This window comes from Theropithecus gelada, chromosome 1, assembly GCF_003255815.1.
Source record: "Theropithecus gelada isolate Dixy chromosome 1, Tgel_1.0, whole genome shotgun sequence".
Classification (NCBI taxonomy): domain Eukaryota; kingdom Metazoa; phylum Chordata; class Mammalia; order Primates; family Cercopithecidae; genus Theropithecus; species Theropithecus gelada.
The window spans coordinates 193459870-193472918 of record NC_037668.1 but is presented as its reverse complement, the minus strand read 5'-3'; the positions used below and the strand labels follow the sequence as shown (position 1 = coordinate 193472918).

At 32.8% G+C, this 13049-nt stretch overlaps 1 protein-coding gene across 4 annotated transcripts in view; it reads left to right on the top strand.

The window, feature by feature from the left end:
• Nucleotides 1–13049, top strand: part of SUCO (SUN domain containing ossification factor) — an 83425-nt gene that overhangs the window by 39846 nt on the left and 30530 nt on the right. For 3 of the 4 annotated variants that reach the window (XM_025353618.1, XM_025353608.1, XM_025353626.1), the window contains 6 exons: nt 5277–5384; nt 6906–7011; nt 8986–9006; nt 9211–9266; nt 9753–9844; nt 10656–10721. In XM_025353618.1, coding sequence (XP_025209403.1) covers nt 5277–5384; nt 6906–7011; nt 8986–9006; nt 9211–9266; nt 9753–9844; nt 10656–10721 — 449 coding nt within the window. The remainder of the gene's footprint in view (nt 1–5276; nt 5385–6905; nt 7012–8985; nt 9007–9210; nt 9267–9752; nt 9845–10655; nt 10722–13049) is intronic. The other variant, XM_025353597.1, reaches the window with a different exon arrangement.

The following is a 13049-nucleotide window of genomic DNA, read 5'->3' as shown; positions in this document are numbered from 1 at the left end:
AGTAAGGAAGTGACATGATCTCACTGGCATTTTAGGAAGGCTTGTCCTCAAAGGGTGGCCTACAGAATGGAATTGTAAGCATGGTTTGGAACCTATTGTCATAACCTGAGTGAGAAATAAGGACTATAATTAAGACATAGGCAAGTTGGATTCAGAGGAGAGGAATATATCTGAAAGAGGTTTATGGCAGTTAAAATTGGCAGCTTTTGGTTGGTATTTGGATGTGAAGAAGAGAGAGGCACCCAGGAAATTTCCTGGAATTTTGGCCTCACTGCTTGGATCTATGATTGTGCCATTAACTAAGTATATAGGAAAAGGAAAAGATATATGGGGGAAATTAATGTGATATACTAACAGTTCTATTAGATTACTTGATTTTATTGCAGAAAGCAGCTGTTTGAAAAAGAACTGAGGAAAACCACCATCGTGTTGATTCACTAGATTGAATGAATTAATGAATTAATAAAATTTTTTTTAACTTAAGGAGGCACTCTTTAAACCTTAAAAATAATGCTTATTCTTTTCTACTCTTGGCTTTCATTTCTTTTGGAAATGTGCACGTTTAGATTCCACTTGAAAATGAATCATACTACTTAAGGGGAGGGGGAGTAAGGGATGGATTTTGAAAACTTAATTTTTCCTTATGCCATTCAATTTGTAAATTGAATTGAAGAAATGATTATTTGAGATCATAATCTAAATATTTTGAGGTTTTTGTTTTTATTTGTAAAAGCCTCTATTGTCAGTGACAAATTTTTATGCTCAAAAATTTTGTATTTCAAGCAAAGCCATGCTGGGATGAAGTCATATGAAGCAGTCATTTTTTTATTATGGTTTGCAGAATGAGTGATCATAGCTACCCATTTGTATTTTAATGTTTCTGCCAGACAGCATGTATGGTATATGTCATATAATGACACATTTCAGTCAACGATGGACTGCATGTATGAAGGTAGTCCCGTAGGTTATAATACCGTATTTTTACTATGCCTTTTCTATGTTTAGACATACAAATACTTAACATTGTGTTACAGTTGCCCACAATATTTAATACAGCAACATGCTCTACAAGTATGTAGCCTAGGAGCAATAGTTGTATAGCCTAGATGTATAAATAAGCTATACCATCTAGGTTTGTGTGAGTACACTCTGTGATTGTGACAAAACACCTACTGATGCATTTCTCAGATGTATCCCTGTTAAGTGACACATGATTATATTTATGTTTGTAGGTATGTATTTATATATTACTTTTTGCACATTTATGTATGTGTCTTTTCATTGTGTGATTCAAGAGCCTTAGAACATCTTTAACTGATTTCACCTGGTTTAAGTAGATTTCCCCCCCAACCTCATCTAAGGGAACAGTAAGACCATACTGTCTAACAATAGCTTTATAAGTCTTAACATCTGAAAGAGTGAATTTGTATACCTCATCCTCTTCAAAGTGCCTTCACTGTTATTGCCCCATTGTTTTTTCTTTTAAATTTTAGAATTATCTTAAGTGCTATAAAAAATGCTGACATTTCCATTGGAATTTTATCAACTCTGTAGATGAATTTTGGGTTAAGTGACATTTTAGAATACCCAGTCTTCCTATTCTTTCATGTTTTGATTTGATATTTATTGAGTACCTGTTATGCCGCTGATACTAGAAAAACATTTTTTCACAACATAAACTGAGATCTCTGTTGCCATGGCACTTGTATCCTAGAGAGGTGTCAGTCCCTGATCACTAATGAGATTGAGCATATCTTCATGTGTTTGCCATTCAGTTTTTCCTCTCATGTGCAGTCTATCTTTTCCTCTGTTTTCTGTTGATTTATGTGTTTGATTTTTCTTATTGTCTAGTAGAAGTCTAGGTAGACTTGGCATTTTGTCTTATAGAATGGGCACAACTTAGTCTATTTTGTAGAACTCTGGATAGGACATTTAAGCTGTGTATGTTACACTTATCTTCCTTCTCTGGTTTATGGACTGTCCTTTTAATTTCTTTATAGTAGCCCCCCCCCCCCCCTTTTTTTTTTTTTGAAACAGAGTCTCACTCTTTTGCCCAAGCTGGAGTGCAGTGCCATGGTCTCCCAGGAGCGTGCCACCACATCCAGCTAATTTATTTTTTAACTTTTTGCAGAGACCGGGTCTTGCCATGTTGCCCAGGCTAGTCTTGAACACCGAGCTTCAAGTGATCCTTTCACCTCAGCCTCCAAAGCCCTGGTATTACAGATGTGAGTCACTGCACGTGGCTTATAGTGTCTTGAGGAAACGAACTATTTTAATTTTCACATAGTTGAATTTATCTATCTTACAATGTTGGGATTTTCTGTTTTTAATGTCAGAGATTTCTCCCTGCCCTGAGGTTATAAAGATATTATTTCATGTATTTCCTAGAATTTAAAAACTTTGCACTTTATATTAGGTTTTTATTCTCCTGAAATTGTTTATAGTTTTATATTATTTATGGTATACAGGAAGGGTTCATTCCTTCTCCCCATTTTTTCTGTTTAGATAGTTGTTTATTCAGTAGTTTACATGTTCCCCTCTGATTTCGAATGCAACCTTTATTGTTAAGTTCCCTTATATACATTTTGTTTTTTTGTATTCTCTGTTCTCTTTCATTGGTCAATTTACCATTACCTGCAATGACACCACTTAGCTTTGTAGCTCTTAATATTTGATAAGGCAAGTTTTGTACTTCAGGACTCACTTGGCTATTCTTCTGCTTCTGGTTTTCCTTATAAATGTTAGACTGTTGGCCAGGCGCGGTGACTCACACTTGTAATCCCAGAACTTTGAGAGGCTGAGGTGGGTGGATCACCTGAGGTCAGGAGTTTGAGACCAGCCTGGCCAACATGACGAAACCCCATCTCTACTAAAAATACAAAAAATTAGCTGGGTGTGGTGGCAGTCACCTGTAATCCCAGCTACTCGGGAGGCTGAGGTAGGAGAATTGCTTGAACTCAGGAGGTGGAGGTTTCAGTGAGTTGAGATTGCGCCATTGCACTCCAGCCTGGGCATCAAGAGTGAAACTCCGTCTAAAAAAAAAAAAATCAGTCAAAAAATAAATCTTAGACTTTCCCTTTTGAATTCCTTGAATGTCATATGGGAATTTTGTTTGGAATTTTATTGGATCTTTAAATGACTTTCAGATACTGAGGTTTTGTATCCATAAGCAGGGCATATCTTTCTTTGTTGTCTTTAATGTCTTTCAATAAAGTTATTTTTTAAAAAATTTCCGTGAAAGCATTACATATCTTTGGTTAATTTTCTTCCCGGGCAGCTTTTTAAAAAATTTTGTTTTGTTACTATTGTAAATGATATCTCTTTAAAATTACATTTTGTTGTATACAATTATGCAGTTTTTACATATGGATCTTATATCGGACTACCTTCTTATATTGCCTTATTTTCTAGTAATTAATATGCAGATTCTTCGGTGGTTTCTATGGAGAATTAGACCTTCTCTACCAATTTTTTTTCCATTAAAAAATTTCTGATCCTTTTTATTACATGTTACTTTCGTAATTTTTTTTTGAGACAGAGTCTCGCTCTGTTGCCCAGGCTGGAGTGCAGTGGCACAGTCTCAGCTCACTGCAGCTTCCACCTCCTGTGTTTAAGCGATTCTCCTGCCTCAGCCTCCCAAGTAGCTTGGATTACAGGCACCCGCCTCCACGCCTGGCTAATTTTTGCATTTTTAGTAGAGATGGGGTTTCACCATGTTGGCCAGGCTGGTCTTGAACTCCTCACCTCAAGTAGTCTGCCCGCCTCAACCTCCCAAAGTAATGGGATTACAGGCGTGAGCCACTGCAGCCAGCCAATACATTTTACTTTTTTAGTCATAACATGCTGGCTAGATAGACCCTTGAGAACTAATAAACATGACTGAGCTTAGGATACAGTCTCTGATGGACGGCTATATGCTCAGCTACATCCTGGGGAAAAATGTGAAGTAGTCAATTAGTGTTTATTGATTTATTCTATGAAATGGTGATAATATCCCTTGCAATTTGGTTGTACGAATTAAATCAAAGGATGGGTAAAAATCATAAAACATGGTATCTGATCCAGAGTAAGCATTCAGCAGGTGTTAGTTTCCTCTCTTCATGAGCCTTTCTCTGAAACCTGATTTTGTTTTTTAACCATCTCCTGGGACTTAAGTCTGTTGCTCTCCAAGATTAAACACTATCTTAATTATAATGCTTTTGATTTATTTAGCATTTAATTGTCTTTCTATAAATCTCCTTTGATAATTTATCAAAGCAGTGATTAGAGTGTTAGATGTCATGGGTATTTATTTTCCCCCAATGCTGTGCTATATTCAATTTTATGCACATGGAACCATACTTTTAATTTTTTCCTAAGCAGCAGTATTTTTGACATCTTTGCATGTTAATAAATGTAAATCATAGCATCATTTTTAAAAAAAGAGCTTTATTGAGGTATAGTTGACATACAGTAAATTGCATGTACAATAAACTACATGTCAAAGTGTATAATTTGGTAAGTTTTGACATTTATGTATCTGAAATCATCACCACCATAAAGATAACAAACATCCATCATTCCCAAAAGTTTCATCATACCTCTTTGTAATTTCTCACAAACTCTCTTCTCCCACAGCAATTACAGATCTGCTTTCTGTTACTGTAAAGTAGTTTATAGTCTCTAGATTTTTATGTAAATGAAATAATAGGTTTTAGTACCAGTTTTAATGGCTGCTTAGTATTTCATTGTCTGGATGAACCATAATTTGTTAATTCTTTTTGCTAAATATTTAAGTTGATTTCCTCCCCCCCCCCCCGCTCTTATAGACTGGTGTGCTTCAATATAGCAAAATATATATACAAAGGTGGACATCTGAAGCTTTGAATCCTTAAGATAAATTTCTGAGAACTAAATCGAAGACTATGATAACTTTTTAAGGCAATGTATATGCCAAACTGTCCTCCAGACTAGTCATTTTACACCATCACTGTCTGTTTTTAGGAAAGTCATCCCTTCTCCAAGAATGAGTGTTATCTAAAAAAAGAATCTTTTAAAAACGATGGTGGAGCAAAATCAATATTGTTTTATTTACAGGTTTTTTTTTTTTTTGCCCCACTAATGATATCGTTGGGAAGTATTTAAAGATGTTTCGTATAGACAACTCAGGCTACATACCCTCCTTAACATTTTAATGAACAACTTTTCATGGTAGTCTAATTTATGGAAACTGTTAATGTCATATTTAAAATGAACTGTTGATTGGTTTAAGTAATTGTCTTTTGTTCTTTTTGAAGGTTTGTTATTGAACTTTGTGAACCAATTCAAGTAAAGCAGCTTGATATTGCAAATTATGAATTATTTTCTTCTACTCCTAAAGATTTTCTGGTTTCTATCAGTGACAGGTAAATTCTAAAGCTGTGTCTGTAGGGTCTATGTTGGATCTCTGAAATAAAACAAAAAAGTGGGTCACTATTTTGACTTCAGTCCATTTATTTTTTAAAGGTCAGTTTGTAATAGCGATAATACGACTGCATTGTAGGCTTTTGTTAATCACTTACCTTTCACTTTGATTAGCTCATATGATGCTTTAAACATAACCATATGATATTATACTCTTATAGTGTGGGGAAACAGAAAAGGGGAGATTAAGTAGCTTGCCCAGGTCACATGACTTGTGAGTTTGAGAACCAAGATTCAGAACTACAACTCTTGACTTCAAAGTCCTCACTTTCAGTCATTATGCTCTCTTGCTTCTAAACATTTCTTTTAAAAGTTATTAAAAACATACATGTATAGGTGCTTTATTTTATATTATGAGGTATATTTTTATTAAAATATATTCTAAAACTTTTTTTATACATGTGTGATTATAAAAGAAATAAACATGTTGTGAGGAATTTAGACTGGAACTGCATTTTGTCAACCAGAGATAGCCCTTATTAGCATTTTAATATATTTCTTCCAGTCTTTACTATGCACTTATTTATTAATTCTATAAAAATATTTACTTTTTACATCCTGGAAATACTCTCATCTTTTACACATATCTTTTTTAATGTGTACATGTTATTTTTCGTTCAACAGAGGTGTTACATCATTTCATAAATACTCTTTGAGTGTCCACGATATGCCATGTAGAATGCTGTTTATTTATGGCACTTTTGTTTTGTCATTGATCATTAAGGGTTTTCCTTGATGTTTCTTCCTTCACCTCACATTCAGCATTGCATATATACAGTTTTTGAAATTAGTTCTCAAGACCTCTGGAGAATTCTGTCTGTTATCCTGCCACTACCCTTGCTCAGATCACTTCCTTTTCTCTCAGCTGCAATTTTCTTATATGTCAAATGAACATACACAGCTCTGATAAGTAAAGTGTATTTTTTTTTAATATGGTGAGAGGGCTCATTATTTTGAGGAGTTCTTATAATGTTTCAGTAAACAGATACAATAGTTTTAGACTTTTATATTAGATATTAAATTCCCCTTTAAAGGGAAACAGATATATCAAACTCAGATGTGATTTTAAAAGTTTTTTCTTCCCCTTCTCTTTCCATCAGTACTTGTATTTATACTTTACATTATTACACACATGTCAGTATGTAAAGAGTTGTGCCACCTTCTTCCAAGACGGTCTCTTGGTGACTTTCTGTTCTAAAACCTCCTCCCAAACCCCAAGAAGTGGCACTAGTCTTACCTTTTAGTAATGGAGTGATTTTTCAAGGCATTCTTTCCTCGTAAAGAGAAACCTGTCAGTTTAGTTGGAAAAGAAAATGTATTTATTAAATGTATGTATTTATGTATTAAACTGTTAAGCCAGCATGTTCACCTGGAAAGGAAAAAAATTGTATTTTGAAAATATGATGGAACCTCTCAATGTGTGGTTTATAATTTTTAAAAAATATATTTTTTATATTTTGTAGATATCCAACAAATAAGTGGATTAAGCTGGGTACTTTTCATGGTAGAGATGAGCGGAATGTACAGAGTTTTCCTTTAGATGAACAGATGTATGCAAAATATGTCAAGGTAATGTTTACACATACAGGACTATGTTCTATATTGAAAATATATGTGTTATTCACACTTCATACACCTCATCTTTTTAGAAATCAGAAAAATTAAGAAATAGACTATACTATACCACTTAATAGATAGTTCTTACTTGGGTATATTATTTCATGAGTGAAATATTGCTACATTCCCTTTTGTATTGCTGGAAGCCTAGGCCAGCTTTTTGTTATTTATGGCTCTGATAAAATTCCAGATTATAACTATTTAAGTCTTTTGAGTCTTTATGCAAAATGTCATCTTCATAGTATATTTCTTTCTATTTTGAAACTGAAATCATTGCTGGTAAGTGAAATCTTTAAAGCAGGTGTAATTTCTTATTAGACTCTGATTCTTAGATCATTTCATCTTTAATGTCCACTTACTTGGCATTGTTACAGCTTTTGTCTTTTTCGTTGTATAGCCAAATGAAATATTCTGTGTCCAAGTACCAGTTTCAAATAAAATAGACTTTTAAACACTGATGTTCTGTATTTCCACTGCTGCTTCTACCAGCTAATCAAGTAAAACTACCACTTTTGAATTGGGTTAGACAAAATAGGGAAAGTTCTTACTCTTTCCTTCCCTCTTTTTTTTTTTCTTTAAAATTATAGCCATATCTTAAAGTACTATTGATTTAATATTATGACATTTTTGGAATGGCCGCAGTTCTAATTTCTGTCCTTCTTTAAATGTGAGAACTTACAGCTACCTAATTTTGTCTTCTGTGATTTTACCATCTCTTTTTAAAGCATGTTTTAAATCGACTTCTGTTAATAAGTAAACTTGTAGTATTCTTAATCTCATTATAAAAATGCTAAATTCTATTTTTAAAATACAGTTGATATTCTCAGTTAATAATTCAATAAAATTATTAATTCAAAAAAATTAAGAATGTTTTCAATTCCTTTTAAAATGGGTGCTGAAACAATTAATGACTTTATACAGTACACTTTCTGCACTGCGAAGAAGCAAAAACGTTAAAAGTCATTTACTAGGTAACAAAATCTTATTTAATTTTGCAAGTAAGATATCTCAAATGAAATAATTTTAGAGAATTATTCTTTGTACCATTTACTTTGTTAATAATGGAAGGATATTTTATTGGAAACATAAAAAAATGCCTTACAAAACTTTCCACTTTCTTCCTTTTGTGGTGGGAGATTATAGAGCATTTTAAATATTAGTTTTATAAAAAACCCTCTTTGGTAGAATTGAGTCTAAAAGCAAGAAACATTTACTTACAACTCATGAAAAGCAGGGAAAAATTACTTTCTGATTTTCGTTTTATGGTAATAATGTTATATAAGTTTTTTACCTGGATTTTCCTTATCCTAAAAGAACTACACCCAAATCTACTACTTTTTAATAGTATACATTTGAAAGACCAATTGATATATATCTTCCACTTCTGTAAGTTGTACTTGAAATAACATAGCATACCAAAAATTCATGCTTTCCCTGAAATAAGTTATATATAATAGTATACAAGTATAAATACCATTTCATAATGGACTGTTATCAATATGTATATGTGTACAATATATATGTATATGTGCATATATATCAATAAATTCATATATGGATATATACTTGATACATGTCTGTAATACTTAAAGATTGTTTCTAGATACTGTTTATTAATTGCTTTTAGAATGCTTTCTATCTAACAGTTATATAAAATAACAGCAATGGCTTGCAGATCATTTAACTTATAACCTTAAAGTTAATTTATTTCATTGCAGTCATTTAGATTATACTCTCAGGTTGTGATGGCAAAAATTTAAATCATTGCTTTTATTTAAGGAATTAAGAATACTACAGTGTTATCCATCACATGACATTGCTTTCTATACTTTATACAACATAATTTACAAGTATTTAAAGTTGCTTATTGCATGATGTCTAGACTTTGGAACTGATTTCTTTTTCTTTTCCTTTCTCTTGCTTCAGATGTTCATCAAGTACATAAAGGTTAGCAACCTTCTCTTTTGCACTATTAAATAACAGGACATGGCATATTAATGCATTATAAAAACTTTACAATTATTGATTTTGGGGAAAATGAGGACTTTATAGAAATGTTTAGAAATGTTATAATGAAGAAAGTGAGTATATTGTTAGATGTTCTTACATGCTGTCTGCTGGCTTCCCATTTTATGTGCTTTTATTCTTTAGGTTGAGTTGGTATCACATTTTGGATCAGAGCACTTTTGTCCATTAAGCCTTATAAGGTAATGCAGAACAAAATACATTTATTGAGTGCTTTTAAAAAAATTGATAAACAAAATTTTTGATATATTTAAATTGAAGAAATAATTTTCTCTTACGTTAGTTAATACCATGGAAATAAAAACTGAAACTTACTTTCTTTTGAATGCATTTTGGAAAAATGTCAAAATACCCTCTTTAAAAATTAACCTCATTTTGTATATTTGTTTTAACTTGCTTGCTATTTTGCTATGATGATATTACACAGAAACATTTTAGACTGATATAAAAACTCATCCATTATATTTCTAAATGCCTTAAATAGATTAGTGTTACATTTTAATTGAAACCGTAGATGACTAAAATGTAAGGAACAGCCATTATTTTTAAGTCCAAAAGCCAGTGGCCCTCAAAATATGACCAAAGTTGATGTTTGTCATATTGTGAAGAGATTAGTCTTAATGAGTGTTTTGTTTTGGAAGTCTTTAATGAAATTGTTGTTTATTTAGGGTATTTGGCACTAGCATGGTGGAAGAATATGAAGAAATTGCTGATTCCCAGTATCACTCAGAACGCCAGGAACTATTTGATGAGGACTATGGTAAGTGACATCAAACAGATGACTGTTAGGTATATTTTTTTTTTACTTTTTAAAAATTGAATAGTAATGGGGGAGTATAGATTACTTAAATCAATATGACTGTTGTCTTCAGGCTTTTGTTTTGTTGCTTTTAACTCTAATCAACTTTTACTTAAATCTGTTTTCTAATATGATTGCCTTGTAATCGTATTGCTTTCCAAGTTTATCAGTTATTTGTAACTGAAACTCCCTTCTATAATATTAATAGTATAAATTATGATTATATCCCTATGCCAGGGCCAAAAATCTGTTAAACTCACAAGATACTGAAATAGTAGAAATGAGCTTTAATTCCTTTGATTTCCCATGAGCCTAAGAGCAAGCACATTTTGGCCTCCTGTGAGCCATTGAGAAATCATGTGACTCTACAGAGGTGGAGGAAAGTTTTATGACATTCTCCATTTCCAATTTAAGTCCTTGTTTTAAGATGTCTTATAATATTGTTTGAACAATCTAAATTTTCTCAAGCGTGAAATGAAGACATTGACTAAGAGTTGGTAAAGTATATTGAAAACTTGAATAAAAAAGTCTTATAAATGTGGTTAAAATTCTGGTAAGCATTACAGTTATTTTCCTTGGTTTATATTTGTTTGTTAAATGGTTTCTTAATCTTATGTGCTTTTTGTGAACTTGTTTTAGATATATGATTCATATTTATTATAAAATGTTTTAAATGTTAGCTGACTTTGACAGGACAATAATTTGAGCTTTTAAATATGTTATCATTGGAGCTAGATCTCAGCATAATTACTTTTGTTTTCTTTTTAAACAGATTATCCACTGGATTATAATACTGGAGAGGATAAATCCTCAAAAAATCTTCTTGGTTCTGCTACAAGTGAGTATTTTGAGGATTTTCTCTTCAGTCTACTAAAGCATTTCTCAACTTTTTCATTCTGATACACATGGACATTTTGTCATGGTATGGTTGAGGAGACATCTCCCAGTATTGAACTTTGAGTTGAAATAAAAGATACTGTCTTTTGAAAAGTATTTTTATAGAAATGCGATAAGAAAAATATATGAAAAGAAAGAGGAGAGAGACAAAAGCAAGCATAATAAAGGTGTTTCTTCTACTCTAATTAGGCACTCACATTTTGGGGCAAATTCCTTATAGTGAAGAAAGGGCTGTGGATTTTCTTGGGGGAAGAATTATTAAAACAGCCATACAACAGTTAATCTATAAATATGGTTAGTTTGCCATTTAGTTACAAAATATAAAGGGTGCTCCTACCATGATAATAATGAATACCAATAAGAATACTAGTAATAATATACTCTTTGTACACTAAGAAGCAGTGAATAAGATATACTAGTGGTTTAGTTTGTTGTTATTCCAAAATATAATCCCAGCCTAGTGGTAGGCTCACTAAGGAGACTACTGAAAAGACCATTACCCAACTGGCACTTTATTTTTCATGGTTAGATTCTGTGTAGGTATATTTCAATGATGTTTTTGATTATTTCTGAAAAATGTAAAATTAACTAGAAGTAGTTTTCTTTTTATTTGAAAATTATTTAATAAAAACAAATTTGGTAAAATAGAAGACGAGTTGCTTGTGCTTGTCACTTTTTGCTCTTAGTGAATTGAATTACTTGAATTCCAATGTCAGTGTGAACATTGACTTTATAACTTTTTTAGATATTCAACCAGTAATCTAAATACTTAAGTTGATATTTTGTGTAGCCACAGTATATAGAGTTAAAATCACCTCTTTCATCTCTCTTTTTAGCCTTTTCTTTCTTTCTTTCTTTCTTTCTTTCTTTCTTGCCTCCTTCCCCCTCCATAGAAGAGTGAAGATTTCAGTGGACTTTCTAGGGAATGGGAAAAAGAGTGTTAAAAATACCTGTAGAAGGAAAATCTTTCGTGATTGCAAAGTAATATTCAACTTTGTTACATATCAGTTCAGTATATTTTGTTTTACTTTATTGCTAGGCTTCTGACTTTCTAGATATTAGTGATTACATTTAAATAGGATTCCTAGCTATCCAGTTATTGATGTAAAAGTAAGTCTCATTCACTGCTATGTGATGTAATTTTTTAGGAGTAAAAGAAATGTCTTATCTGTCTGGATATTAATGTTTTTGTTTCCCTTAATTTTCATTCTGTATGTTACATAGTAGTCATTATTCTGTCATTTATGTAGCTCAGTAAGTTGAATTAGCTATTTTCTGGGGTCAGAAAATAGCCCCGGACTAAAAGATCTCTAGCTTCTGGTGGTTACTGGAAAAGAGAGGACACCTTAAGGAAATAATGTCTTACTGTAGTTTCAGATAAAGGAAAGGTGTGTTGACATTCTGGATTTTCTTGCTGTATCTTCCTATGTGATTAACTTCTAGAGGCCATTAAAACCTAACCATAGGTCAGGCGCAGTGGCTTATGTTTGTAATGCCAGTACTTTGGGAGCCTGAGATGTGCGGATCACCTGAGGTCAGGAGTTTGAGACCAGCCTGGCCAACATGGTGAAACCCCGTCTCTACTAGAAATGTAAAAATTAGCCAAGCATGGTGGCATGCGCCTGTAATCCTAGCTACTCGGGAGTCTGAGGCAAGAGAATTGCTTGAACCCAGGAGGCGAAGGTTGCAGTGAGTTGAGATTGCACCACTGCACTCCAGCCTGGGAGACAGAGTGAGACTCTGTCTCAAAAAAAACCAAAAAAACAAACAAAAAAACCAGTCATATATCAGGGGAAGACATTTCCCTGTTTCTATTCATGTCTTTGATCAGTATATCAATTAATTAGAGATAGAATCTTGTTTAGATACTTCTGTTTGGATCTTTCTCCTTGAAGGTATATCAGTTAATTTTCCTTTTACAGAACTCTGGGAGGGCAAGATTATCTTCCAGTGTCCTAGGTATTGAAAGAATTTATACAGAGAAATAAGAAGGGTGGGAGGATGTCAGCTGAGTCTCTAAAATGAGATTTAAAATGATCTCCACCTCCTGAAGTTTTAGAACAAGAGAGGCAGTAAGAGCTGAGTGATAAGACTTTATTGTTACAAAACTTTATAGACATGGCCTAACACTGCCGCCTTCTGTATCTATGTCCTTCTACTCTTCTCTGAAGAGTTTGGGACTGAATTAGCTATAGCCTCCAAGGTGGTATAACTTGAAGAAGTAAATAATAAAGTGGAATCAGAACTTAAGTAGTTCTGATTCAAAGAA